Source organism: Callospermophilus lateralis, chromosome 7, assembly GCF_048772815.1.
Source record: "Callospermophilus lateralis isolate mCalLat2 chromosome 7, mCalLat2.hap1, whole genome shotgun sequence".
In the NCBI taxonomy this organism is placed as follows: Eukaryota; Metazoa; Chordata; class Mammalia; order Rodentia; family Sciuridae; genus Callospermophilus; species Callospermophilus lateralis.
The window spans coordinates 127,125,093-127,150,622 of NC_135311.1; the positions used below are offsets into that span (position 1 = coordinate 127,125,093).

At 51.5% G+C, this 25,530-nt stretch overlaps 1 protein-coding gene across 3 annotated transcripts in view; it reads right to left on the reverse strand.

Moving 5' to 3' along the window:
* Nipal3 (NIPA like domain containing 3) overlaps positions 1-25,181 on the reverse strand; it is a 42,679-nt gene extending 17,498 nt beyond the window's left edge. For 2 of the 3 annotated variants that reach the window (XR_013091848.2, XM_076861031.2), the window contains exons 1-6: positions 25,076-25,181; positions 22,084-22,405; positions 6,392-6,460; positions 4,754-4,925; positions 2,374-2,433; positions 1,091-1,236 (exon numbers count right to left, since the gene is read on the reverse strand). Coding sequence is in view for 2 of the 3 variants with exons in the window: in XM_076861031.2 (XP_076717146.1) it covers positions 1,091-1,236; positions 2,374-2,433; positions 4,754-4,925; positions 6,392-6,460; positions 22,084-22,176 (540 nt within the window). In the remaining variant the exon portion in view is untranslated. The remainder of the gene's footprint in view (positions 1-1,090; positions 1,237-2,373; positions 2,434-4,753; positions 4,926-6,391; positions 6,461-22,083; positions 22,406-25,075) is intronic. The other variant, XM_077109965.1, reaches the window with a different exon arrangement.
* Positions 25,182-25,530: the final 349 nt, after the last annotated feature.

Below are 25,530 nucleotides of genomic sequence, written 5' to 3' on the forward strand. Positions count from 1 at the left end.
AACCCTCCATGTCTGGCTTACGGGAAGCACGCAGTAAATAGTTATTAATCTGGTCTGGACAAGTCTCTGGCTGGAAGTGCTGCCTCACAGTGATGACAGAGTGAGACAAACTGACTCTGGGCATCTACCTGGTGCTGGGTGTCCTACATGCCACCTCATGTAGCTCCAACCACAATCCCAAGTCCAGTGATTCTGCCACTTCACAGAGAAGAAAACAGAGAAAGTGACTTGCCCAAGGCCACATAGCACATGAGGGATTTGTGCTCAAGACACCCTGAGTGAAAGGGCTGCTTGGGCCAAGGCTTCCTGGGAGGGGCAGGACCTTGGCTTTGTCCTGTGCACACTTCTCCATGCCCACTAGGGAACTTTGGGCCTGGCTGGTGGTAGGGAGATGGTCAGGGGAATCCATCCTCTTCCTGTGGCCTCTCAGAGGAAAAGGATATACTCGAGGCCCAGTCAGGGTCCTGGCTGCTCAGATCAGAGGAAGACAGTGAACACCAGGCAGCTGGCCCTATGGGAGCAGGTGGCAGGCGAGGCCAGGTGGCCTGGCCTTCACACCCAGCTCTGCTGCCAAGGACGGGACGCGGACCCCGAGCACGTCAGCTGACCTCACGGAGCCCCAGCTGCCCCTCCTGGCCTTCCATCAGCTGCCAACAGCTGGGTGGCACGGGGAAATAATGTGCTTAAACCTTTTATGATCTTAACTTGTCACAAAGATTTTCAGTGGTCACTGTAAAATTCTGGATGAAAGATGAAGAATTAAAAAAAAAAAAATGAGTCAAAATTCAATCTCAGAGACGACGCCCTGGAATTTGTTTTTTTTCATGTGGTTTCCACAGATACAGTCTATGAACCAACCTGAACAGCCCCAGAAATGTGAGGCTGGCATCATGTCACATGCGGCTCTAGTTGTCACTGAGGACAAGTGGCATCCACACTCCTGTGAACTGTGACTCCCGCCAGCCTGGCCTCAGAGACCGTGAGACCTGCTGTGATTCCTGGAATCCCCTACTGCTGGGTACTGAGGTTTCTGCTTCCTGGACCCAATCCCCTCCTGCCATCTCAGGTGAGGCCCGGAGCCTTCTCTTACCGTGTACAGGAGGAAAGGCCAGCTCACAAGGTGCCTGGTGATGTTCTCGCCCGTCATCTTCTCGTGGCTGTTGGGGGCGAAGGTCACCAGCAGGTAGGTGCCCACGATAGCCAAGCCACAGCCCACGAAGGACAAGACATAGCGCCCTGCAGGGAGGGAGGGGCTGTCAGTGGCCTCTGTGGGCACAGGCCCAGAGCAGGGGGTGCCTCAGTAACACAAGGTCAGGTTTCCCTTGAAGCACCTGAGACCTGTTTGTATTTGGGGGTTTTCTTTAAAAAATAAATTATCTTCCTTAATGCCCATTCTTTTTTTTTTCTTTTTGATACCAGGGACTGAACCCAAGGGTGTTAAACCACTGAACCACACCCCAGCCCTTTCCATTACTTTTTATTTTGAGACAGAGTCTCATTTTGTTGCTTACAGCCTTGCTAAATGGCTGAGGCTGGCTTCAAACCTGCAATCCTCCTGCCTCAGCCCCCAGAGCTGCTGGGATTACAAGCGCATGCCTCCATGCCTGGCTCTGTTGTTTTTTTCTGAAGTACTCTCTGTGATCTAAAATGATCTGATTTTGGTTGTTTGCTTGTTTATGTATCCCCAACACACATTCACACCGAAAGACTAGCATCTCTGTGGGAGCAGGAACCCCGTCTGCTATATCCCCAGCACCTACAACACAGCATGGCACTTGGTTATTGGGGGGAACACTTCTTCCCCACTCCTCAGGTTTCCATGTGGAGGGACCTCTGTTAAAGTAACATTTCTACTTGTGACACTGATGGTCCATGTTTTCCACTGGGTGGAGCTGATCTATTCTTAAAAGTTTAAACCTAGGGGTTTAGATATTGGTTTCAGGGCTAATTGGGAGCTGGGGCACATTGTGGGAGCTGTGAATAAGTTCTTGGGGCTGCATACTAAGCTGCAGGCTCCAATCCCGCCTTTATTGGTAACAGTGAGAACATCCGGCCTCCTGGGTTTGACCCTATTGCTCTGAAACTCAGTGCGCCTTTTCCCAGTCCTCAAAGCTTCCAGTAATAGATGCTCAATAAATACAGACCGGATGGAGTGAATGAAGGCCCATTTTCAAAAGTCTCACAGACGATTCTGGTGTGTAGCCTGGCCTGGGGACCAGTGATCAAAACACCCAGCTCGGGGGCGCTGAGGACAGTACAGAATCACAGACAGGGATAGGCGGTAGGCAGTCTCTTAATTGGGGTGAGCTAGTTTTATCTTGAATAAAAGACACAAGCATAAAACGCAGGACAGGGATCAAGGGATGGACTTACTCAGAAAGTCTCTAGGTTTCCATTTTTCTTTGATGAATATGATCCCTATGATGGCGCTAGCTGGAAGGAGAGAGGACAGAGAGAGAAGTGAGGCTGCTGTCACTCAGAGGACTTCCCTTTGCCTGTGCCCTCGGGGCTGGCTCCTTCCAGGGAGCTTGTTACTTCCTGACCTCTCACCCCCAGGAGCCCAGGCCCCCCTGTCCCTGTTCCTCCACCTCAGGAAGGAGCCCCTCCGAGTCTCCCAGGGTCCCCAGGAGCCAGACAACGCCCAGGAGCCACGGTGGAGGCCCCTCGCTGGAGGCAGGTGCTGTCGTTGGCTCTATCAGACACGCAGGGACACTGAGGCTGGACGGGGTGAAGGATCCACCCAAGATCATGCGGCTCGTGATGTGAGCCAGGCTCTGGCTTCCCGATCACAACGTCCACCTTGGTGGCTCCCCCGTCCTTTCCTCTCCTCGACTCTTCCATGTCTGCAGATGCTAGGACAGGGCCAGCGGTCACTGTGAATGGACCTGGCTTACTCTCCCGAGGCGATTCCCAGCTCTCGGTCTAGAAGATGTGCTGCTGGATCCAGCTGCCCCTTGCTGGGTGCTGACCGTCAGTAGCTTGAAGGGAGCCACAGTGGACTGACCACCCTTGCTCTGCTGATCAGCAGCTCCATGGACCAGCTGCTGCTTTCCTCCCTGTCTGCCTCCCTTTCTTTTCTCCCGTCTCTGTCTCTTTCTGTCTGTGAGTCAGTTTATCCACATTCCACTGAAAATAAAACTACTTCTCTTGAGTTATAGGGGCAGTTAAATAAGGTAATATTTAAATTAAATATTTAATTTAAATCACCTTGGTACATAGCAAATGCTTTATAACTAAACTATTATCATTGAAGTACCTAGAGCAGTGATGGATAAGCCAGAGGCACCCAATGAATGGTAGTCGCTGTCGTTGTTGTGATTATTATTTCCAGTACCAGAGATTGAACCCACGGGCACTTTGCCACTGAGCCACATCCCCAGCCCTTTTTATTTTATTTAAAGACAGGGTCTCGCTAAGTTGCTTAGGGCCTAAGTTGCTGGGGCTGGCCTTGAACTTGTGATCCTCCTGCCTCAGCCTCCCGAGTTGCTGGAATTATAGGCGTGTTTTTATTTTTAGTATTATTTTTTCCTGGGTAACCTCAGAAGCTGTAAGAGTCCCTTAGGTCTCATGGCTGACACCTGAAATCTCATCATCATTCAGGCCTTTATTTTTAAGAATATTTCACATTTATTAAAGTTTAAAGACTAACAGTTAAAGTGCTATTTACTCAGTCACTCATCTCTCTCTGTAATGGGCACGAGGGAGAGATAAGGGCACAAATCTAAATAAGTACAGGGGCTGGGCAGAAAATGGTCAGAAGTGAACAGAGGAAGGTTGAGACTGTGCCACACGCTTGCCTTATGAGGGGTGTTCAGACGACACCACAGAGCAACGCTGTAAGGGCAGCAGCAGGCCCGAGGACCTGCTCACCTGAGGCTGCCAGCTCACCAGACAGGGACAAGGCCTTAAGACAGGGTCAAAGAGAGCAAAGTGTTTTGAAGCTACTGACATCATTACTTTGAGAATTTTTTTCTGATTCTATTTCATTTGTGACCTCAGGACATTGGGATCCTTTGTCTTTCATTGATTCAAATCCTCTGAGTTGCTGGTTTGGGGAAAATGCCAGATGTGGAAGTAAATGTAGTTTTTAAAGGGGACTCAGGTCAGGCACGGTGGCACACTCCTGTAATGTGAGAGCTCAGGAGGCTGAGGCAGGAGGATTGTGAGTTCAAAGCCAGCCTCAGCAAAAGCGAGGCACTAAGCAACTCAGTGAGATCCTGTCTCTAAATAAAATACAAAATAGGGCTGGAGATGTGGCTCAGTGGTCGAGTGTCCTTGAGTTCAATCCCTGATACCCCCCACCCCCAACAACAACAACAAAAAAGAAATTGGTTGCTGCAAAAAGATCCCGAGTGCACTTCTAGAGGTGCAGGTTATCTAAACCCCAGAAAGGCTATTTATCTTGATGGTGCAAACACGTGGGTGAGGGTTCATCTTCCTCTTGCTGTGGAAATAAAAAAACATCCTGACAAACTTCCTGAACAGGTTCTGGCGCCCGAGGCTCATGGGCTGGGGAAGTAACTCTATCCCTCTGGCCTTAGGGTCCTCACCTGTAAAATGGGGAGAACAGGCATCTCCCGGGCGGCTGGTGGGAGGGTCAGGAGGCCGGCAGGTGCGCACACCAGGGCCAGGCCGCGCCCTCTGTCAACACCCGCTCTCACAGCAAGAGCCGCTTGTTTGCTGAGTGCTCTGACCCTAGGGGTGGCACTGGCCTTGCGGCTGTGAGTGCCAGGGAGGGTGGGAGGGGTCTCACCTATCACAGAGACGGCGCTGAGGGGCACAATCAGCGACAGCGGGGCGAAGGCGTAGGAGGCGAACACGCCCAGCTCGCCCAGCAGCATGAGGAAGAGGCCCAGCCACCATGTCTTGGTCTTGAAGTAGGCGCGTGGGTCCTTGGTGCCCGCCAGGCGGATGTGGCAGTACTTCTGGAACCCAGAGAGAATGAGACCCGCCCAGATGCTGCGAGGCACGTCTCCCAGACCTGCACCCACCTTTAAGAATCACCTGGAGCCCTCACTGAGAGAAGATAAGCCGCAGCCAGCTGCACGCCAGCTCGCCCCCGTCACTCTAAGGCAGCTGTCCCCAACAGTGAGGGGCCGAGAACCACCGAAGCTTCCCTGCAAACCTGGACGGACACCTGCCTGGGCTCATCCCTAGGGTCACCGCAGTGGGCGGCTGGGAACGGGCACTACTAACGCACACCACAGGCAGAGGGCGATCGGGCGGGAGCCAGGTCTAAAGGTCCCGCCGTGGCCTGGCCTTCTCCCCCGGCTGCAGTTCCCAGGGGCCCTCAGTGTGGGATGCTCGCTGGTCATGCTCCCTCCTGTAGAAGGGCCAGCAAGTTCTGCTGGGCAGCCGCGTGGGTATCAGTGGGCCCTGCCTCCCCTGGGCAGACCATGGCTCAAGCATGGCCTGCGCTTCTGTGTTTCTGGAAACGTGAGCTGGGCACAGACACCGAGGTGGTAACTGAGGAAGGCCTGGAGGTCATGTGGAATTAGAGGGCGAGTGTGCTAACTGGGGAGTCCTGTACACGCGCACACACACACAGGTGTGTACAACACGCACACAGGCACGTATACATGCTCACAGGTGTATGCACACACGCACGGCAGAGGTGCACAAGGCATGGGTGTAGGAGCCCCACACATGTCCCCAGGGCTAGAGTCTTACACCTGCTCCAGGGAGGGGGAGGGAGGCGGGGAGGGAAGTGGGCGGGGCTTAGGGACTCAGACCTGGGACAGGTGGTGTACCTGGGAGGTGACCCCAGGAAGCACAGGAAGGGAGAAGATAGAGAACCAATGAGGAGTACATTAATGAGAAGAATGGCCCCGTGGACCACAGAGGCTCAGTGTACAGGAACCCCCAGAAACCTCACCAGAGGAGTGGAGCCTGGGACTTAGCCACGGATGCCTATCCCCCACAGGCTGCAGGCCATGTCCAGCGGCCCTAACGCTTCCTCTCCCCTCACTGCACCTTCCACAGAAGCGGGGGGCAGTGCCCTGTGCCCTTAGGGGAGCCCCTCATGCTGCCAGCCTGCTCCAAACCACAGCTGCTTGTGAACACAAGGGCTGGGGGCTCTGCAGGGCACCCCGAGATGCAAGCACCGGTCGATGCTGTAATCAGAGCTGAACTTGACAGCACCACAGCAGCCCAGCAGCAAGGGGAACAGGAAAGGCTGAGACCAGAACCCGGGGGGCCAGGCAGGAGGCTACTGCACAGCCCGGGCCCAAGAGGAGGGGAGGTCCTGAGCTGGGCGAGGGAGCGGGGCACAGAATCCAGAGAGACTTTGCATCAGTCCACCAGGTACTGTAGCAGGCACAGCCCAGGACGGAGCAGGCAGGGCCCACAGAGGAGGCAGCTGACCTGGATGGTGCCGGTGAGGGAGACTTACCTGGAGGTTAAGTGCAATGCTGACCACAAGGTGCCCAAAAATCGCCAGGAGGGCGCCAATCAGGTTTTCCTGGAAGGAAAGTTCACAGAGCAGACGTGCGTCAGGGCCAAGCCAGGGGACCCCAGGAAACACCTGATGCTCAACCATTTGCTGCCCCCGTAGAAAACCAGAAAAACAACATCCAGCCTGAATTGGGTATCCCAGGAAACTCTACCCTTTGGCCGTGTGGTCACAAGGACCAGATAAGGCCTAGCCTGCCCTGCTCCTCCCTGAGAGGCACTGGCTGGTCACCATCTTGCGCAGAAAAGCCATGTTTGGAAATCAGCATTTACAGGAGAAACACGGGCCTGGGTCCTTTCTGTCATCTTACTGAGAGCCTTCATGCTGCCAGAAGTACCCAAAGAGACCCGGTTAACTGGCTCAAGGCCTACGGCCTTTCAATCACTTAATCTACAAAATGTTAATTTAGATCATCTTATGAGTAAGGTTCAGAATCCTCAGCATGGTATTTTTTAAACGTTGACTATCAAATGTATGTTCATTGTTGAATAATTAGGAAATACTGATTTGTAAAAAGAACACCACATCAGAAAAGCCACCTGTAACTCGCTAACCCAGAGATAATCACTACAAACATTGTGGTTCTCATTCCTGTAAGCTTTTTTCTGTCTACAAGTTTAGATGTCAATGGAAATTGTTGCTTTACTTTATAAAATGACAAGCTGTTTTATACAACCTGGTTTGTTTTTTTGAAACTCACGTATTGTGAACACATTTCCCTGTCAGCCGTGTTTAATTTATTGTTTTAAATAAGGGCCAAATAGTTCATGTGCTATATTTTATATCATTACTATGATTGGACATTTGGCCATTTTCCTTTATTTACTTGCTTTTTCTGCAGTACTGGGGACTGAGCCTAGGGGCACTCTACCTCTGAGTCACATCCCCAGACCTTTTTATTTTTTATTTTGAGACAAGGTCTCACTGCCCAGGCTGGCCTCAAACTGGTGATCCTCCCTCCTCAGCCTCCCGTGTTGCTGGGATCATAGGTGAATGCCCTGCTCCATTTCCTTCAGAAAAATTTTGCTGTGATTGAATATTGTAGTATGAAAGTTTGTGCATCTGTGTAGATTAGGCCCTTAGGATAAATTCTTTCTTTCTTTTTTCTTTTTTGCAGTTCTGAGAGTGCATTCAGGGCCAGGTCCTGCTGGGCTCTTGCTTTACCATGAAGCCACACCTCCAGTCCCCTTAGGGTAAATGCTTAGGAACCCAATTGCTCTTAAGGTGCACTTAGCTTAGCATTTCAGCCGCACCCTATTATGTCCCCAACATACCCAGCAGAAGTACTCCGCCCCTAACACTAAAGAAATGCTTTATTTTGGCGAAATAGTAATGCACCCTTCCCTGGATGCTGCTTTCCTTCCCGCCTCTGCTCCTGTCTCTCATCCCCGTCTCTCCCTTCCCTGGGAGCCCTACCCAACCTCTAAGGCCTGGCCCCAGGATCAGCACAGCTCTGGCGCAGTGTCCAGTCTACCTGGAGAGAGAATCAGTGAGCGTCCCAGCGTGGCCGGAGCCGGCCGAGGCTCCTCCTCAGGAAAGGTCAACAGTGAGGGATGAAGTCACCCTCCCTCCCTCTTCCCCCGACTGGAGCGCAGTCGGGTTCTGGTCTCAGCCTTTCCTGTTCCCCTTGCTGCTGGGCTGCTGAGGAGGTCTTCCAGGGAAGGGGCAGCCGTCACGGGCAGAGGGTCTGCCCAGGTCCCCAGGCACGGCTGTCTTTAACTTCTACCCAGCAAGGCGCAGGCGCAGCACAGGGAAGGAGGCTGAGCTGGGAGCAGGTAATGGGGTGCTGGTCCCAGCTGCTGCCACTTCACAGCCACCTTGGACAAGTCCCTCCTCCGGGTCAGTTTTTGTGTCCCTCTCCTCCAGCCCTGCCCCAAGCTGGGTGGGTGGCCAACAGAAACCAGAGGACCCATCAGGCCAGGGCAAAGCTGGTTCTGACTTCACGTTCAGCCAGAAGGATCCGCTGACTGTGGGCAGAAACCCTGCCCTTGCTGCAGTCAGACGGCCGCAGAGCTAAAGGGTCAAGGGAGACCTACCAGGCCAGGGCTGCCCTACCTGGGCTCCCCGAGACTGTGTGAATCACCCTTGAAGAAAAGGAGACAGTGAAGCACCATACCCCTGAGTGCCCCCTTCAGTTTCCCCAAATCTAGCCAAGTAAGGGAACAATGACAGATAGCCTGGGAAGGTCAGGTACAGAATATCCTTTTCGGAGGGGGTACCGGGGATTGAACCCAGGGGCACTTAATCACCGAGCTACATCCCAGTCCTTTTTATTTAGACCCAGGGTCTCGCTGACTTGCTTAGGGCCTCGATAAGTTGCTGAAGCTGACTTTGAACTTGTGACCTTCCTGCCACAGCCTCCCGAGCAGCTGGGATTACAGGGGTGCGCCACTGCTCCCAGCAGATACATATGACCTTGCAGCACACTGGCTTTCTCTTACGCTCACTGGGGGCCAGGGCGGTCAGTGGAAAGCTACCTTCTTACACGGACAGCAGGACAGTTGCTCCAGATGCTGGTCAGACAAGCTAAGCAAGCTAATGCTGATGATGTCACTGCTTCTGCAGCTCCACATAGGAAAGTCCTCTCTCGGGCCATTCGGGCAGAACCGAGGGAACTGCGGAGAGGATGCATGTCACGCATCCAGCTGGCTGCCACTGAACAGGGGGCCATGAGGGACAGAGGTGCTGCTTGGCAGAGCACCGAGGGACGGAGGCGCTGTCAGCCTGATGCCACAGGACCCCTCTTGGAGCAGTCTCTGATCTCCTGTAAGCTGTCCCCAATAAATCATACGTCACACGCCGTCTCCAGGCGCTCCTATTGGCCTCTCTGCAACCTGTCCCACTGTCCCATGTTAATAAGGGTCAAAGGCAGAACCCATGGTGTGGCTGACAAGCTCGGGCAACGCTGTGTCCCCATGGCTGCCTGGAGCCCGCGGGCCCATCCTGCCAAAGCTCAGAGGACTTTCTCCGAGTCTTTATTTTATTTTTATGTGGTGCTGAGGATCGAACCCAGCGCCCTGCGCATGCCAGGCGAGTGCACTACCACTTGAGCCACATCCCCAGCCCATCTGCTTTTTAATTGGAAAGTTTAATCCTTTTTATTTAACATAATGGGTGATTTAAAAAGACTTATTCTGCTATTTTACTACTGTTCTCTCTATGCCTGTGTCTCCCTGTTCCTCAGTTTCTCCATTACTGCCTCCCTTGATTTATACAGTTATATTTTCCAGTGGAACAGGTAATTGAATCCAGGGGTGCTCTTCCACTGAGCTACATCCCTAGCTCTTTCTATTTTATTTCTAGACAGGGTTTCACTAAGTTCAAGAGGATGACTTTGCACTTGTAATCCTCCTGCCTCCGTCTCCTGAGTCACTGGGATTACAGGCCACCATGCCAGCCTCTTATTTTTTCTTTTACTACTTATTTTTCAGTTATTTTGTTAGTGACTGTGCTGAGGATTACAATGAGCATCTTAATTTTTTTAAACAATTCATCTTAGATTAATACCAATTTAAGCAGCATACAGAACTTTGCTCCTATACAGCTCCATTTCTCACCCCCGTTATGCTATTATTGTCACAGATTTCTTCATTACCTTTTAAAAGGTAACCACCTTACAGGAGTGGACAGAATTCTGCAACCCTGTCATTTTAAAACGATATCCAATTGGAGTCCTTGTTGATTAACAGAAGGAACTTTGTTTTTTGTTTTTTTTTTTTTAAATTTTTAATATTTATTTTCTAGTTCTCGGCGAACACAACATCTTTGTTGGTATGTGGTGCTGAGGATCGAACCCGGGCCGCCCGCATGCCAGGCGAACGCGCTACCGCTTGAGCCACATCCCCAGCCCCTGAACTTTGTTTTTTTTGTACCACCGGTTGAATCCCATGGGAGCTTAACCACTGAGCCACATCTTTAGCTCTTTTAAAATTTTATTTATTTTAGGGGTACTGGGGATTGAACTCAGCACTCAACCACTGAACCACATCCCCAGCCCTATTTTGTATTTTATTTAGAGACAGGAGTCACACTGAGTTGCTTAACACCTCACTTTTTTTCTGAGGCTGGCTTTGAACTTACGATCCTCCTACCTCAGCCTTGAAAACCTCTGGGATCACAGGCATGCATCACAATGCCTGGCTTTATATTTTACTTTGAGACAGGGTCTCTCTTAGTTGCTTAGGGCCTCACTAAGTTGTGGAGGCTGGCTTTGAACTTGCGATCCTCCTACCTCAGCTCCCAAGGCGCTGGGGTTACAGGTGTGTGCCCGCGCCTGGTGAGGAACTTGGTTCATGTTCCCTAAGTGGCCTAATCTATGCACAAATAAGTGGTGGTAAAGGTGAATGTGGCACGTGTCACAAGACAGTTCCAATGAAGAGGAGGATTTCAAAGAAGGAATCCACTCTGGGCACAAAGTCTAATTCCCTGGCTCCGGGTCAGGTGGCAGAGGCAGCATTGAAAGGGCTTTAATTAAAATAAAATGCAGGCTCTCAGAGTTCCATCCCCGGTGACTCCACATGCTTGGCTGCTCCTTCCTACCACCATGTGGCACCTGGCCCAAGACAGAGCGTTTCAAGCACAGTCCACCATTCGTGGACTGGAGACAACAGCAGAAGTCCACCTGCAGGGTTCCGTGGGAACTCTGGGAGGAAAGGACATTCCCAGGAAGTGCTCCAGCACAGCCCAGGGCAGCTCTGAGGTCAGAGGGATCCTGCCTTAAATCCCACCTCAGTGACTCCTGGCAGTGTGACTGGCCTCCCTCTGAACACGTCTCCTAGCTGTCAAGTGGGGTTATTAAGAGTCCTGACTCCCAGGGCTGTCGCAAGAATAAACACGACAAGCCCATGAACACAACGTAGCACAATTCCTGGCACAAACTGTCGGGTTCAAGCAAATGGACTCCCCGGAGCCCTCGATAGGCATTAACTACCAGCCAACAGCAGGACGCCTGAGGCCCTCCCAGGAGCTGGCATGCTGGTGGGAGGTGGTCAGGACTAGTAAAGAGAGCTCAGATTTTGGCAACTGGCAACCAGGCTTCTTGTAAACGATGATGACAATGATAATGACAGCAACACTTATGGGGCACTTCGTACACATCACCTCAGTCGATCCTCACAGCCACTTACTGCCACCTCATTCCACAGGGAAGAAACAGTCACAGGTGGGAGGAGTAGCTGGTAAGCGGCTGAAGCACGATGAGACCCCGTGGTCTGACCCCAGGACCTGGCTCTTAACTATCAAGTCAAACTGTGTAACGCGTAAGCTGTGGAACTGAGCCTGGTGCGCTCAATAAACAGCAGGTAAGATCAGGGGCTGGTCCTGAGCCCAGTCTCCCAGGCTCGACCAACAACTGTACCACCTGTCAGAGATGAGCACAAGCAGGTGGCATGCAGCGGAGGGAGGAAGGGCAGATTCCAGGTGCCATCGCTGGGGCCTACTGTGTGCCAGGCACTGACGACAAACGTCACGCCCTGTCCCCGTCCTCATGCAGTGTATATTATATAGCTGATTATTTAATCTCACTGCGAGCAGAGCCACCCGGGAGCTTAGAGGCACAGGGTGCTCTAGGAAGGTGGGCTGACCTGGTGTCTGGGAGGGTGCTGCTGAGGCTAGGGAGGTGGGGTCGGGTGGGGTAAGCCGTTCCACAACCCACAGGGGGGGCTCCCGAGAGGGAAATGAGAGTAGGACCTTTGAGGACCAGAAAGGCGGCCAGTGTGAGGGGACAAGACCCAGGAAAATGGGCTCCAGGGCACTGAGAGGCAAGGCAGGGGCCAGGGAGGACGAAGGGAAGCCAGAGTGTCCAGGGAGGACGTTGGAGGTGGACCTGTCACCTGGGGGGCTTCCATCTCCTACCTCCATGAGTCTCGACAAGTCAACTTTCCCACGTCTCACTTCCCGCAGACCTTTCTGGACACAGCAGGCTAACCAAGGTGCCTCAAGTGAAGAAAGTCACTGACTTAACCGGTAAATGCTTTTTTTTGGGGGGGGGGGCAGGCTGGGGATGAACCCAGGGCCTTGTGCATGCAAGGCAAGCACTCTACCAGTTGAGCTATGTCCCCAGCCCTGGGAATGCCTTTTTGATAAATTTCACAGATATGGTGAAAGAAAAACAAAATCTATGTTAACTTAGGTGTGTCCAGTACTTTGAACAAAAATGAAGGAGGCCCTAATCATACTTTTGCCGGCTGGCTGATAAGGTGGTTTATCACTGTGATTTTTTTTTGCACAGAACTTGGAAGGAGTTCAAAGAATTCAGCAATGCAGCTACAATGACACTCTTCCGTTCCAGGGACTTACACCAGTGTGAGAGAACCTGTTAGTACTTCCAGCCACAGAAACCGAACTAGTGATAGAACGGACACCAAGCTCTACCCCCTTCTAGCAATCTGTGCTGGTCTTGAACACAGGAATTGAATTTTTTAAGTGAAGAGCCTCATTCTTTTCATTCAGATACTCAATTCTAATACACTTTAAGTTTTGGTTCAAAATTATCATAAAACTTTATATTCCATTAATCAATTGCTTACATCCAGATGGGACAACAAAGAAGATCTTTTGACTGAATCAATCCTTATGAACCTCACATCCAAGGAAAAAAAATTTATATCAGGAATTGAACCCAGAGGCACTTAACTCCTTAGCCATATATCCCCAGCCCTTTTTAATATTTTATTTAGAAACAGGGTCTCGCTGATTTGTTTAGGGCTTCGCTGAGTTGCTGAGGCTGGCTTTTAGCTGGAAATCCTCCTGCCTCAGCCTCCCTAGCTGCTGGGATTACATTTGTACGCCACCATACCCGGGTGAAGGAAATTTTAAAAAATGAAATTGATGAAATACTCTACATTTTTCCTATGGCAAGTGTTAAAAATTATTCTTAATTGGAAAGTCAATAGGCTAAGCCAGCTCCAGCACCTTGGGATAAGCAAACCAAAGTAAAATGAAACTTAATTCCACCAATCAGAAGCGGTGAATCACTTCTAACTAGAGGCCAGCTGCCTTGCAGGGCCCATCAGGTGGTTTCTTTGCTTCTGCATTCCACCCACAGACCTACTGTTCCTGCTGCCACCCCAGAGCTCTCTGAACCCCTTCTGGTTCTGAGCGCTGCCCCATGCATGAGGCACTCCTTGCTCAAACCCTCCTAAATTTAACTTGTCTGAAGTTTGATGGGTGCCCATAAAACTTTTAAGTGTTGAAAGATAGAATTCTGAGATAAAATTCTGTGAGGGAAATACCAGGGGAATACAAATTCAAGGAGAAAAAAAGAATGAGGTCAAATTTCCCAAGAGCTGAGGAGACGGTTTAGGTGATTTTTGGAAGGCTGGTGCTGGGCATGAAATGTGTGACCGTTTTTAAAGATGCCAGTATTTACACACTTTGCAAATGTTTTAAATTGCAATGAAAAATTTTAGATGGCAACTAAAAGCTGTATCAGGAAACAGGTGCTATTTCTTTACAGGGTCACGTTTGAGGACCTCAGGGAAGCCCTCCGTGCCCTGTGGCCCTGATGGAGGACGCAGGGCAAAGCAGGGGCAAAGCCCAGGCAGCCTGGAAGGAGCTTCCACCGCGGACCTGGGGCCTGTGCCAGGAGCAGGGGCTGTTGCTACGGGGAACTGGGGCCAGCCCTAGCACTGGGCTCCTGGGGCAGGAGGTGACCAAAGAACTCTGCTTCCCGTTCCATGAACATGTCTGGCTCGCAGCGGCCTTTGTGGGAGACAAGGGAGAACCGCTACAGGCTCTGGGAGTGAGGAAGCCACTGGGGCTCACAGGGCAGCGGCTACAGGGCTCCTCCCTGAGGCCTGGCTTCCTCCTCCTCTGCCGGTGGGCAGGACAGGGACTGCCCTCCCTCTGGGCTGCCTCAGGGACTTCCTGGGGTGATCTGAAGAAAGGACTTACTTCAGCTCTGAGGATTAAGGTGACCACATGAAAACGCCCATCTTTGGCCACCCTTGATCTCCAAAAGTGGTTCCACCTGGAACTGATTGATGGCCAGTTTATATTCTGCTCAGACAGACTGTGCCCACCTCTGATGCCATGCCGGCTACTCCAGGAGGCCGGCCAAGCAGTGCCCTCCACTCGCCACCAATGGAGGAGAGCTGAGCAAGGGAAGGGACCCCCTGCCTCAGAGACATGGCAATGCCATTTCACAGAAGGCACTGGGAACGGGTGGACTCGAAATGGAAACTTCACAGTGCAGGAGGATAAGCCAATCTAGAGCAAAACGTTCCCAGTCAAATGGCTGCCGGGATGATGACGGCTGGATGTACAGAGCGCTCAGAGACCGGCAGGTACCAGGTCCTCTCTGGGCACCTCTGGGCCACTAACAATCCCTGTGAGGTGGTACAATTACAATTCCTGTATTTATTTTTAATATTGGATCTTCCTGTGTTGCTTAGGCTGGCCTCAAACTCCTGGGCTCAAGCGATCCTCCTGCCTGAGCCTCCCGAGTGGCGGGCACACGGGGGTCCCCCACTGTGCCCAGCTGTGCTCCTGTTCTGAGCGTACACAGTAGAAGGGGCTCACAGAGGACAAAGTGAGCCTCAGAGAAGCAAAATAACTTAAGGTGGGTAAGGACAGGAGGGAATGAACCCGCAAGTTTGACTTCTGGCCTCCTGGTGACGATGATGCCTCCAGTCTCCATGGTGCTGAGGGACCTTTCAGAGGGGACAAAGCAAACTAGGAAAAATGTAACCCCACTCATAAGCACCGTGCTCTCACCAATGACACGGGCAGTGGAGGTTTCTTTTAAAAGCCATTTCCACAGCATTAAACCAGGCAGGGACAGCTGTGACTGGTGACAGACCTAACTCATGGCTTCCGTGCAGGCTTCTCCAAGGGCCTCATCAAGGCTAATTATGCCCCCAAACCCTTGTGAAGTGGTGACTGGTTCCATTTTATGAGCATTTAAAGTCTGGCAAAGAAGGCGCCACCGCCCAGGGTCACACGGGTTCCACACACACCTCTCAGCCACCCTCCAGGGCCCGGCGCAGGGCGATTGGAAGTTCAGGAGAATCCCGCCGGCAAATTTCTCCTCCAAGCCTCAGAGCCTGAAACCGTGAGACTGGCAGTCCTGGGGACAGCAAGGGAAGGACAGGGCAGCCCTGGAGAGCTTCCTCCTGGGACCTGCTGGCCCCCGCGCTTGCCAAGGGTAACTCTGTTCTCACGGAGGTTATTTGAAGTGGGAGGCGCTTGTGAGCAAACCCAGAACCTGAATTTGACCCTGGAGTCAGGCTTCCACCTTGGAGTCAGGGCTCTCTTAGGAAAAGGTGCAGACAGGAATAAGCAGGTCCCAGGCAGGGGGCTGGGTGGTGAGAACCACCTCTTAGGGAACACAGGTCAGTGTCTTCACCTGGGACGTCTCTGTCCCTGACATTGTCCCTGCAATGCCAGATGGGCAGATATTTCTGAGGAAACACCTGATCCAGTTCCTGACCATTGCTCAGTTTTCCTGGGAAGAGGCAGAGCTCAGTCCAAACTGTCCATCCAGGTGGGAGCAAACACCACAGTTGAGGAGGCTCAGGACCAGGCCAGGCTGAGCACGGCTCCTCCCATACCACTCTGGCCCACTGTGTTCCACTGGCCGGGCAGTGAGGCCTCCCACCTACTGGGATCCCCATATTCAGGGTAACTGTACATCGCCCGCACGGGACACCTGGGGAAGGCAAGGGCTCTATTCAGTACATGGGCATGAAGCACACGCCGGGATTTAGAGTCACTGCACTCATATAACACGAACCCTCACAGTCATGTGAGCAGGGCACGGGTGGCAACGTCACATGATATGGCCAATACTGACACAAGCCTTTGTCATCACTACTAACAACTCCAAGGGCCCTTCTGGCTCTGACATTTTCTTACCCAAGAACTGATCTTCCACCACCTAAAACTCTGCAAGAATAAACTGTCCTCAGGAAGGCAGCCCAAAGTCGGAGAGAGCAAACCGTGAGTGGATACTGGATTCCAAGTGGAACCTCAGCTCAGAGCGGCCACTGCTGCGATGTGCCACCAAGAGCCTCCATTTAAACACGGTGGTGACAAGACCAGTCCTCACTTGCAGTTTAAACTGACCTCCCACAACGCCTTGGGCTTTGAAGTGGAGTCTGGTGAGTACACAGTCCTGCATCCTGGCTTGGCCCGAGGCAGCTGGTATCCAAATGCAAGGGGCACCCAGGACTGGCTCAGCAGACCCAGCCACACCTGCATGCTGGCTTCAGGCCACCTCCCTGATGCTTACCTTCTCTGGCAGGTGAGTCATTACCTTCCCTGAGGTTGCCATTTCCACATTTAATCACTAATGTCAGGGAGTGGGAAGGGTCTCACAGAGCTCCTGGTACAACATGAGCAGCACAGAGTGGCATCTGGGACCAAGGACCTTGGCAGTGCATAGACTTGATTTGAACCCCAGCATTACTACCTGTTGACTGTGTGGCCTCAGGCAAGTTAACTGACCTCTCAGTGCCAGTTTCCTTGCATGTAAAATAAGGGTATCCTCAAGGGGCTTCTGAGATGATGAGCGCCATCGCATAGCAGTAAACACTTGGCATATACGTTCACTAGTGTTGTTATGGCAGGAATTATCAGTTGACTGTGGATAAAGGGCCTGTATTTTCCTGCCAAGAAGCCTGAGAAGGTCTTCGTGGAAGAGGAGATCGATCCTGCAGCAGAGCTGGAAGGATGTGGGGTTTGCCGCAGAAGCAGGGAATGGCACAGGCCACCCGTTCCCAGCCCTCACAGCCACCCTGCAGGATGGGTTTGAAACTGGCCTGCAGAGGCTGACGGACGCCCCCAGCCGGCATGGCAGAGAGCAGTGGGGCCGGGATCTGAAGTCAGGTCTTGGGGAGTCCAAGGTCCAGGCTCTTGACACCTGCCGGAGCTCTCTTTTGTGCCAAATTCTGTCTTGAAGGAGAGGTAGTGGTGTTAAGTATCTCCACCCTCCCCTTCCCCCGGATTCCCTGAGGGAAGCTGCCCCTCCGCTGACCATGTAGCTCCTGTTCCCCCAGCACCGGGACACACCAGGGGTACAGTCACTACCTAGGAGAAACTGAGGCCTGCGCTTCCAGGCAGAGAATGTGTGGGGACCTGCTGGGACAGACTCCCTCCTGGCTCTAGCACCCTCCTTCACAGACAGAATCCAGGCCCTGTTGGGCAGGGTGGAGGGCAGGGCTTCGTCCACCAGTCAGGCTAGACTTGGGGCCACTCACTGCTTCCCTGTCCCAAGAGTAACAGGTGCCTGCAGGGCAGCCTTCCCAGCCCACATAGCCCTCTTCTCAGAGCTGCCCCGGAAACCATGCTTGTTGGCCGGTCCCAGGCGCTGGCCAGCCCCTCCCCCAAAGGTCACTGACTGGACCACCACCCTAGGCGTCAGCCTTCCCTCTTCTGAAGCAGGTGTAAGATGAGTTCCTGCCTCCAGGCCCCTCCGAGTGCTGCGCCACGCCATAGCCTTATAGTAATTCCCCCTTTGCCTTAGCTTTTCTGAAATGAGTTATAAAATTTTATTTTATTCCTTGCAAATAAAAAACTTTGATGAAATCAAGGAGGAAGGAGAGCTTCCCCTTCAAGCCCTTCCGGCTCCCCAGGCAGAGCTAACCACACCTCCCGACTCTGCCTGTGCCTTCCCCTTCCTCCTCGTGAGCTAAGTGCCTCCTCTGCCTACGTGCCTATGGCAGGGTCAGGGCTGGTCCGCTCAGGTGGCTGGGGGGCGAGGCCACCACCCTGCTGATGAGGTCACAGATCTTCTGAGGTCCCTTGTTTAGGAAGAAGCAGAATCAGGATGTGAACCCAGATCTTCTTCCCCTGACCCCCTGGTACTTCCCTGGGCTCAAAACCAGCTGTTCCCATGCCCACCTCAGTTCTCCGCCCCTTAGCAGTCACCAAGACTGATTTATCTCTGCTCTGGCATGAAGATGTTCCATAACAAGTGATGGAACAGAATTTGTGATTAAAACGGCAATGTACCAGGAATCAGGGAGCCGCTCTGTTGTCCTAGACTCTGTCCTTTTGGTGCCCATTCCTCACCAATCATACCAACTTCTTATTTTCTAAATTCCTGACGCCCTGGCAGTCAGCCTTGCTGATGGGGGAGACAGCGAACCTCCCAAGCCAGCGAATTCTCAGCCCAGCACAGGAGGCCCCTCCCACGTGCTGACCGGACAACCCAGAGCCTGCCCCCCGCCAGCTCCTGGGTCAAACCCTCATGGTCAGTATCCCCCTGCCCTAAACCAGACACCTGAGGAGAGTCCCCAGGTCCCAAGTCTGTGGAAGTTTTTCAAGTTAGCCAGGCCTTCCACGTCACCCCGCCCTGCCCTGCCTTCCCTGGGACAACACAACAAAGGCTCTGGGCAGGGCCTTCCCTCGCCATCTGTGCCCCCCGACCCACCCTGGTGCTTCCCCACGTGGCTTCCCCTGCGGCCCCTTCTCTTGGGGAACAATCTCCTTTCGATGGCACCAGCCTCTCTACAACGTCATTATAAAGTGAGGCTCAGGCCTGATCCAGAGAGAACAGCTTCTATCAGGACCCTGACCGCTATTAATTAAGACTCTGAAAACCACAAAGCACAGGGACAGTTCCTGCTCTTCCCAGATTGAGGTGCTCAGCACGCCGGGCGAGGATCCGGGAATTCCTCCAGGATCGTGACTGTGCCCCTGTCACTGAGCCTTTGGAATTGAGGGGAGGGTGGTTGGTCACTCCTGGCAGGGACGTGGCTGGGAGGGGAACAAGGAGACTTCTGGTACGATAATGCTCTTGATCTGCGTGCTGGTCACGGTCCCGTGTGCCCTCTCTTTGTTAAAATCTCGCACCTAGTGCTATGATTACACACTTCTCTGTATGTATAAGAGCATTTGTCTGCATGTGCAAGACCCTGGGTCCAATCCCCTGTACCAATAAAGGAGGGTGGAGCTGGGGCTGTAGCTCAGTTGGTAGCGTGCCTGCCTCGCGTGCACAAGGCCTGGGTTCAATCCCCAGCACCATCAAAAAAAAAAAAAAAAAAAAAAAAAAGCCTCTGGCTTTCAGCCTGAGATGATCAGTTTCTCAGGGTGGAGTTGGGGGAGTGGAACGGCTCAGATCACCGCCTCTAGAAATCCCCCACCTGGCTGATCATCCGAGTCGCCTGAGGCACTTTTATAAAATGTAGACTTCAGGTTGTAGATATGCTCAGCCACGATTTGCAGGTGGGTAAAGAAGAGGGGGTGAAAGGCAGAGATGAGCCCAAGGAGGAGAAGCCTGTGTATTTTAGGGCATCCCCAGGTACTTCTGGTGGCCAGCTAGGACTGGGGACAATTCATGAACTCCGCCGCTTCATTTCACAGAGACAGAAACCAATGCACAGAGAGGGCCCGAGACTTGCCTGAGACCACCCGCCAGGGATGACGGACTGGCCAAGACCCTCTTCCATCACAGCCCTAGAAGAATACGGTGGCAGCGCAGGGAGGGGAAATGACAGGCTTTCACAGAAAGAAGATCCAGGAGCAGGACGCCAACAGTGAGAAAGTGTCACCTTGGCTCAGAACAGACCCAACTCTGGTCCCAGCTCCACAGCTCTCCTGGGCATGATGGATCTGCCCCGGTCTGAGTCAATCCTGGCTCTGCAGAGAGCCCAGCTCCAGGCAAATCTGATGGCTTGTGTGTGTGCACAGTGTGCCCGGCTCACCAGCCGGAATTAAGATGATAAAAGCCTTTGATTTTCCCCAGTGCCCTATTTATTCTTCCTGCCTCGTACCCTTCTTTGACACGCAGGGGTGACACAGCACACTGGAGGGTGCTCTAGCAAAGAGGGGACTCAGCCAGGAGCCGAGGCACGAAGGAGAGAGTACCCTGTGGCACATGGGTGAGGAGCAGGGCGTCATTGTCAGCCTGACCCTGTTCAAATTCTGGGCCTCACATTACCTCTCCAAAGGGGTAACAGCAAGTACGTGGCAAACCCTGGTCTCTATACACAAGTGACTGCTCCGAGTGCTTCAACTGGCGAATTCACTTCATCCCCACAACCGCCAGGAGACAGAACCACTATTAGCCCACCTTACAGATGGGGAGAACTGTGGCTGCGTTCAGTGTTATTTATTGTGAAGATTATCTGAGAAGATGCATGTGAGAACCAGCAGGTACCTGGGCAGAGCATAAAGCTCAATAAACATTAGTTGTTGTGATCTAGAACTAACAACATTCTAGTTCTGCTTCTGAACTTGCTACGTGATCTTCACTATGTCACTTCTCATCTCTCGGCCTCAGTTTCCCAGTCCATAAAAGGAGGGGGTCTGAGTTCTTCACTGGCTCTAGGGTATAATCAGTCTCCGATTGATCCAGGAAAAAAATAAAATAAAACCTAAAATCCAAGATGCAGGTATTGAGAAATGTGGACACTTGACATTAGAAACCCCTTAATTTTAAAAAGGCTCATTCCCTTTGACCTAATAATTGTACCTATGTGGATATAAGAAAATAATGAGAAAACCTGAAATGAAACCACCATTTGACCCAGCTATCCCATGCCTCAGTTTATACCCCCAAAATTTAAAATCAGCATACCACAGTGACGCAGCCATATCAAGGTTTATAGCAGCTCAATTCACAACAGTTAAACTATGGAACCAACCTAGATGCCCTTCAACAGATGAATGGGTAAAGAAAATGTGGTACATATACACAATGGAATATTACTCAGCCATAAAGAAGAAATGATGGCTTCTGCAGGTAATAGAAGAAACTAGAGATTGTCATGCTAAGTGAAATAAGCCAATCCCAAAAAACCAAAAGGTGAATGTTTTCTCTGATAAGCAGATGCTGATCCATAGTGGGGTGGGGGGATAAGGAAGAAGGAAGGAACTTTGGTTTGTGTAGAAGGGAATGAGGGCAAGGTTGGGGCTTTGGGGGATGGGAAGGACAGTAGAATGAGAGAAGCATTATTATTACACTATATAAATGTATGATTACACGACTGGAGTGAATCTGCACCATGTATAGCCAGAGGAATGAGAAGTTGTGCTCCATTTGTGTATAATATGTCAAAATGCATTCTGCTGTCATGTATAACTAATTAGAATTTTAAAAAATAAGAAAAAAATCAGAGATGGACTCAAAGATTTACATTCTGTGATGTTCATCGTTTGCAGTCACCCCAGATTAGAAATGACCTGCATATCCAACAATGGGAGTGTGTTCTACAACAGCTCAACAGATTATTGGGCAATCATTCAAAAAGCACGCGTTGGCTCACTCTCATGGCTATGGGGAAATATTCTACAAGTTAGATTAAGTGAAACAACCAAGATCCAAAACCTCATGTACAACATGGCCCTGAAACTAAAATACCAGAAAAAAGAGACGAAGGAGATAAATCATGAACACCGATTACCTGCAACTACTGGAATATGTGATTCTTTAAAGCATCGAATCCTTCTAAGTAGGAATGCACTGCCTTCCCCTCTGCTTCTAAGCTGTGTCTTGACCTCCCTATTTTTATGGGTTTTAATGAGCATTTCCTTTCTCTGGGTTCCTGTTGCCCTGCCTATGTGGGGGCCGTCTGTTTCTGCCTGCCACAGGCACGTGCACCCTGGATACATCTGCCAGTCAAAGCCGCGCTGTGTTGTTTTCTGGTTTGAAAAATGCAAAATTCCAAAACCAAGAGAAAAGTTCTTGCCTTGTAAGAGAAGGAAGCCTCGCCCCCGGAGGTGGCGCTGCTGGTGGGCGGGAGCTGCTGCAGCTGCAGTCCTGCGCGCTGGGCTCGGTCCATGGCGCTCTAGTGGCTCATCCTCAGGGCCCGGCCTGGAGCTGGAGTGCGGCTATGCCATCCTCCCCATGATGCTCACCTCCTCCCGGCAGCCATCTCCTCCTCGGCCAAATAGCACTCGGGGCTCTACTGACTGATCTATAGCTTTCTCTTCGGCTTCCCGGAATGGAGAGCCAATTTCTATCTCTCCCAAGCAGACAGAGGAGGGTGCGTTTCCAATTCTTGCTGTGCTCTAGAGTGGTGGAGAGGGACATTAAAAATGCATGCAGAGCGAAACACAGTCCCTGCCTTGCTCCCTGAGAGCAGCGTCAGGACCACACTGGCCACGAGAGGCACTGTATCATACCTTTGGCCCCCTGAAGACTGACATTGCTCATCCACCCCAAAAGTTTTCTCTTGGGTCCTTGGACAATTCTTTCCTCTCCTACTCTTCTTGCTTCCTCCTATCATACCCTAAATTTAAACCCTCCTTTATTCCATAGGCTCTTAAGGACAGAAGTAGGATCCCCGGTGACGATCATCCCTGTTAACTTCATTGGACTGGTATTATCAGCACTTCTCAAACTTTTCTACCAAATAGAAAAGAAAGAGAAAATATGCTAGTGTTCTGAGGACTGCGGCCGAAACCCTACCACAGTGCAGGGAAATAAAAAAAAAATAAAACCCAACATATGCACAAGAAAAACTCCAAACAAACAAAATTCATGTGAATTTGGATATTTAACATAAAAATATTTTAAATTACCTTTGATCTGCCATGTTTTACCTTGGCCGGGTGATTTAACTTTTTAGGCAGCTTCCTGAGATATAACAGATGGATACTAATGTTCCTAACCCATGGGTTAGGATTTATTATTGTGAGGATTTGTTGCAATAAGGCATGTAAAACGCATGCCCAGTAAATGGTTAATCAATGTCAGCTGTTACTAGTTTTAATTTTATTCTCACCAGTTTGATCATTTAATTTACTCATGCATATTCCTCCTGTTCTCTCCTGTAACCATCCATGAGACAGTTATTAAGGGCTCACTGTGTGTTAAACAGACACCGTCTCTGCCAGGCCCCCAGGCTTTAGAAAACTGCCTATCCCATAGCTTCTAGTTCCTTCTGCCATCCCACCCTATGTCCAGGAATTCTGGTTCCTATTGTGAACAGCACATGCCTAAGAAATAGGGAGACTACCAAGTCCAGCACCCAGGAGACACCAGATGTAGCCTTCATGCCAGGGCAGCCATGAGGGCCATCTGACCTGAGTTTCACTTTGTCAAAGGGCCTCCTAATTGAACTGCTGCTGATGCCTCCAGTTGAGGCAGAATTCACAGACATGCACTCCCCCAGGTAATGCCATAACTCACATCCCATAACCAGACTTGCAAAATTATGGGGAGAGCATAATTATTCTTCACTAGACTTTTATGTGTGTATGAAAGGCATTATTGTGTTATAGTTCTATATCCTTGCCTTGGCATTTTTTAATATAACATGAGTCTTAGGAAGAGTGGTGCAGGGATCTTTCTGCCCTGGAGAGGCCCTGGGAAGCATCCAATCTGGACTTGAAGGGGCACTGGATCTGGGATTCCAGGAAGGCTTGCAGAAACCCCTGTTTGGCTATTCCCTCCTGAGATCTAGTCCAGAGTCTGGGAATGACTGGTACACACACCTGCTAAGCAGCTGCTGTGCTGTGGTCACTTCAAAGTCAAGAACGCCTGACCCACCCTAATCAGCCACAGCTCCAGAGCACAACAAACAGACATGCCCAGCCCCACCCACAGGATGTCAGAGTAAGCACACAGGCCTTGGGGACCTGTGAAGGGGGTGGCAGGCATGCAGGCCTCCTAACCTCCTTTAGGCCAGCTGGTTTTCTAGTATTGCTTTTGATTGTAGTGGTTTTAACTGGCTTTTAAAAAGCAGCTTCCTGTTCCCTCTGCCTCAGAAACCCCCTGGCCTCTGAGGCATCTCCTGCAAAGACAGAAGGGTCTCCTAAGCTGGGTAAGTGTCTTGCTCAGCTGGGAAGGTGTTTGGGCAGAAAGCCTCAGTGAAACTCTTTGCTAGCTGTACTCCCTTATAAGGCACCCATTCTTTGCCTGGTGGCTCTCTTTTCCTGATTTCAAAGTACTTTTCCAGGACTAACATATGTCCAAGAGGCAAGCAGCCAATGCTGTGTTGCCAGGCACCCCACAGTTAGAGCACACGGTCATTGACCCAAGAAATACAGAACTTGCTAGGTGCTTGCTTCCACTTCACCCCCCACCTCTGATCTCAATGAATTATTTCAGCAGTCTCAAGAGCAGGTTCTTAAGAGGGAAGAACACTGGCTTGTGCCCGCTAAGGTAGGGTTTGTATTAGAATTTGGATCTAAATGAAAACATAAATAAAACATGCTCTTGCCCACCACCTGACGATTCAGCTTCTGGCTGGCGAATGTCAATTACGTGCCAAGCTTTCCCTTTCCTGGGCTTTGGCTCATGAAAGGGTTCCTCGCTTCAGTCCCTTCCCACGGACCTGGATACTACTCCACACCTGGGTTCCAGCAGCCGGCGGCGGTGTAGACTGAGAATGCCTCCCCTCATCCCACCTGCTAACTCCGACTGCTATTTCCAGGATGCATGCAGAAGAGTCACGGTGGCAAAGTTACTGCGTTTCGCTTCCTGGAAGCCCAGCATCACCGTCACTAAGTCAAGCCCCTGCCCACTCTCCTCTCACCTTCGATGCAGAAATGGGAAGGGACAGGAAAAAAAAAAAAAATCCAGAGGCAACAGGACCCAAACCGACAAGGCAGGCGGCCGCCAGGAGGGAGGGTATTATGATAAGGGACATTAGTTGATGACAAATGCGTTGCTTTTCCGGAAAAATGAAGGCAGCATTCAAATCCCCTTTCTTCCCAGTCTTAATCGTGACTCACCGGCGGCGTTCGCTCGAAGGTCCACCTGGCCGAGGGTTCTGAGAAATGACTTGGGCTCTTGGTACAACCCGGAGGCACAGCCTCCTGAATTCCTTCCCAACTCGGAGCTGCCGGGTGCTGCAGTGTTTTGCTTTCAAAGATCACAATCTGATTTGTCTGGCACCCTGTCAGTCAGAAGCTGGCGGGGACTTTACGCAGGCGAGTGGTTGTGCGGAGGGGATGGGCGGGACATCCTCTGGTCATTGGCTGCGGCGCTAAGCTTGCTTGAAGCGTAGGAAAGAGACCTGGGGACCCAGCTGGGCGCTCACCTGGTGGGGTCCCCTCTAGTGGACAGAGGAAGAACGTTGAAGCAACCTTCCTCCCCGTCCTCTGGCAGGGCTGCAGAGCTCAGGAGATTGCTCACCTCCACCTGCCCGACAGGTGTCCTCCCTTCTTATTCTCACGCCCACCTCCCG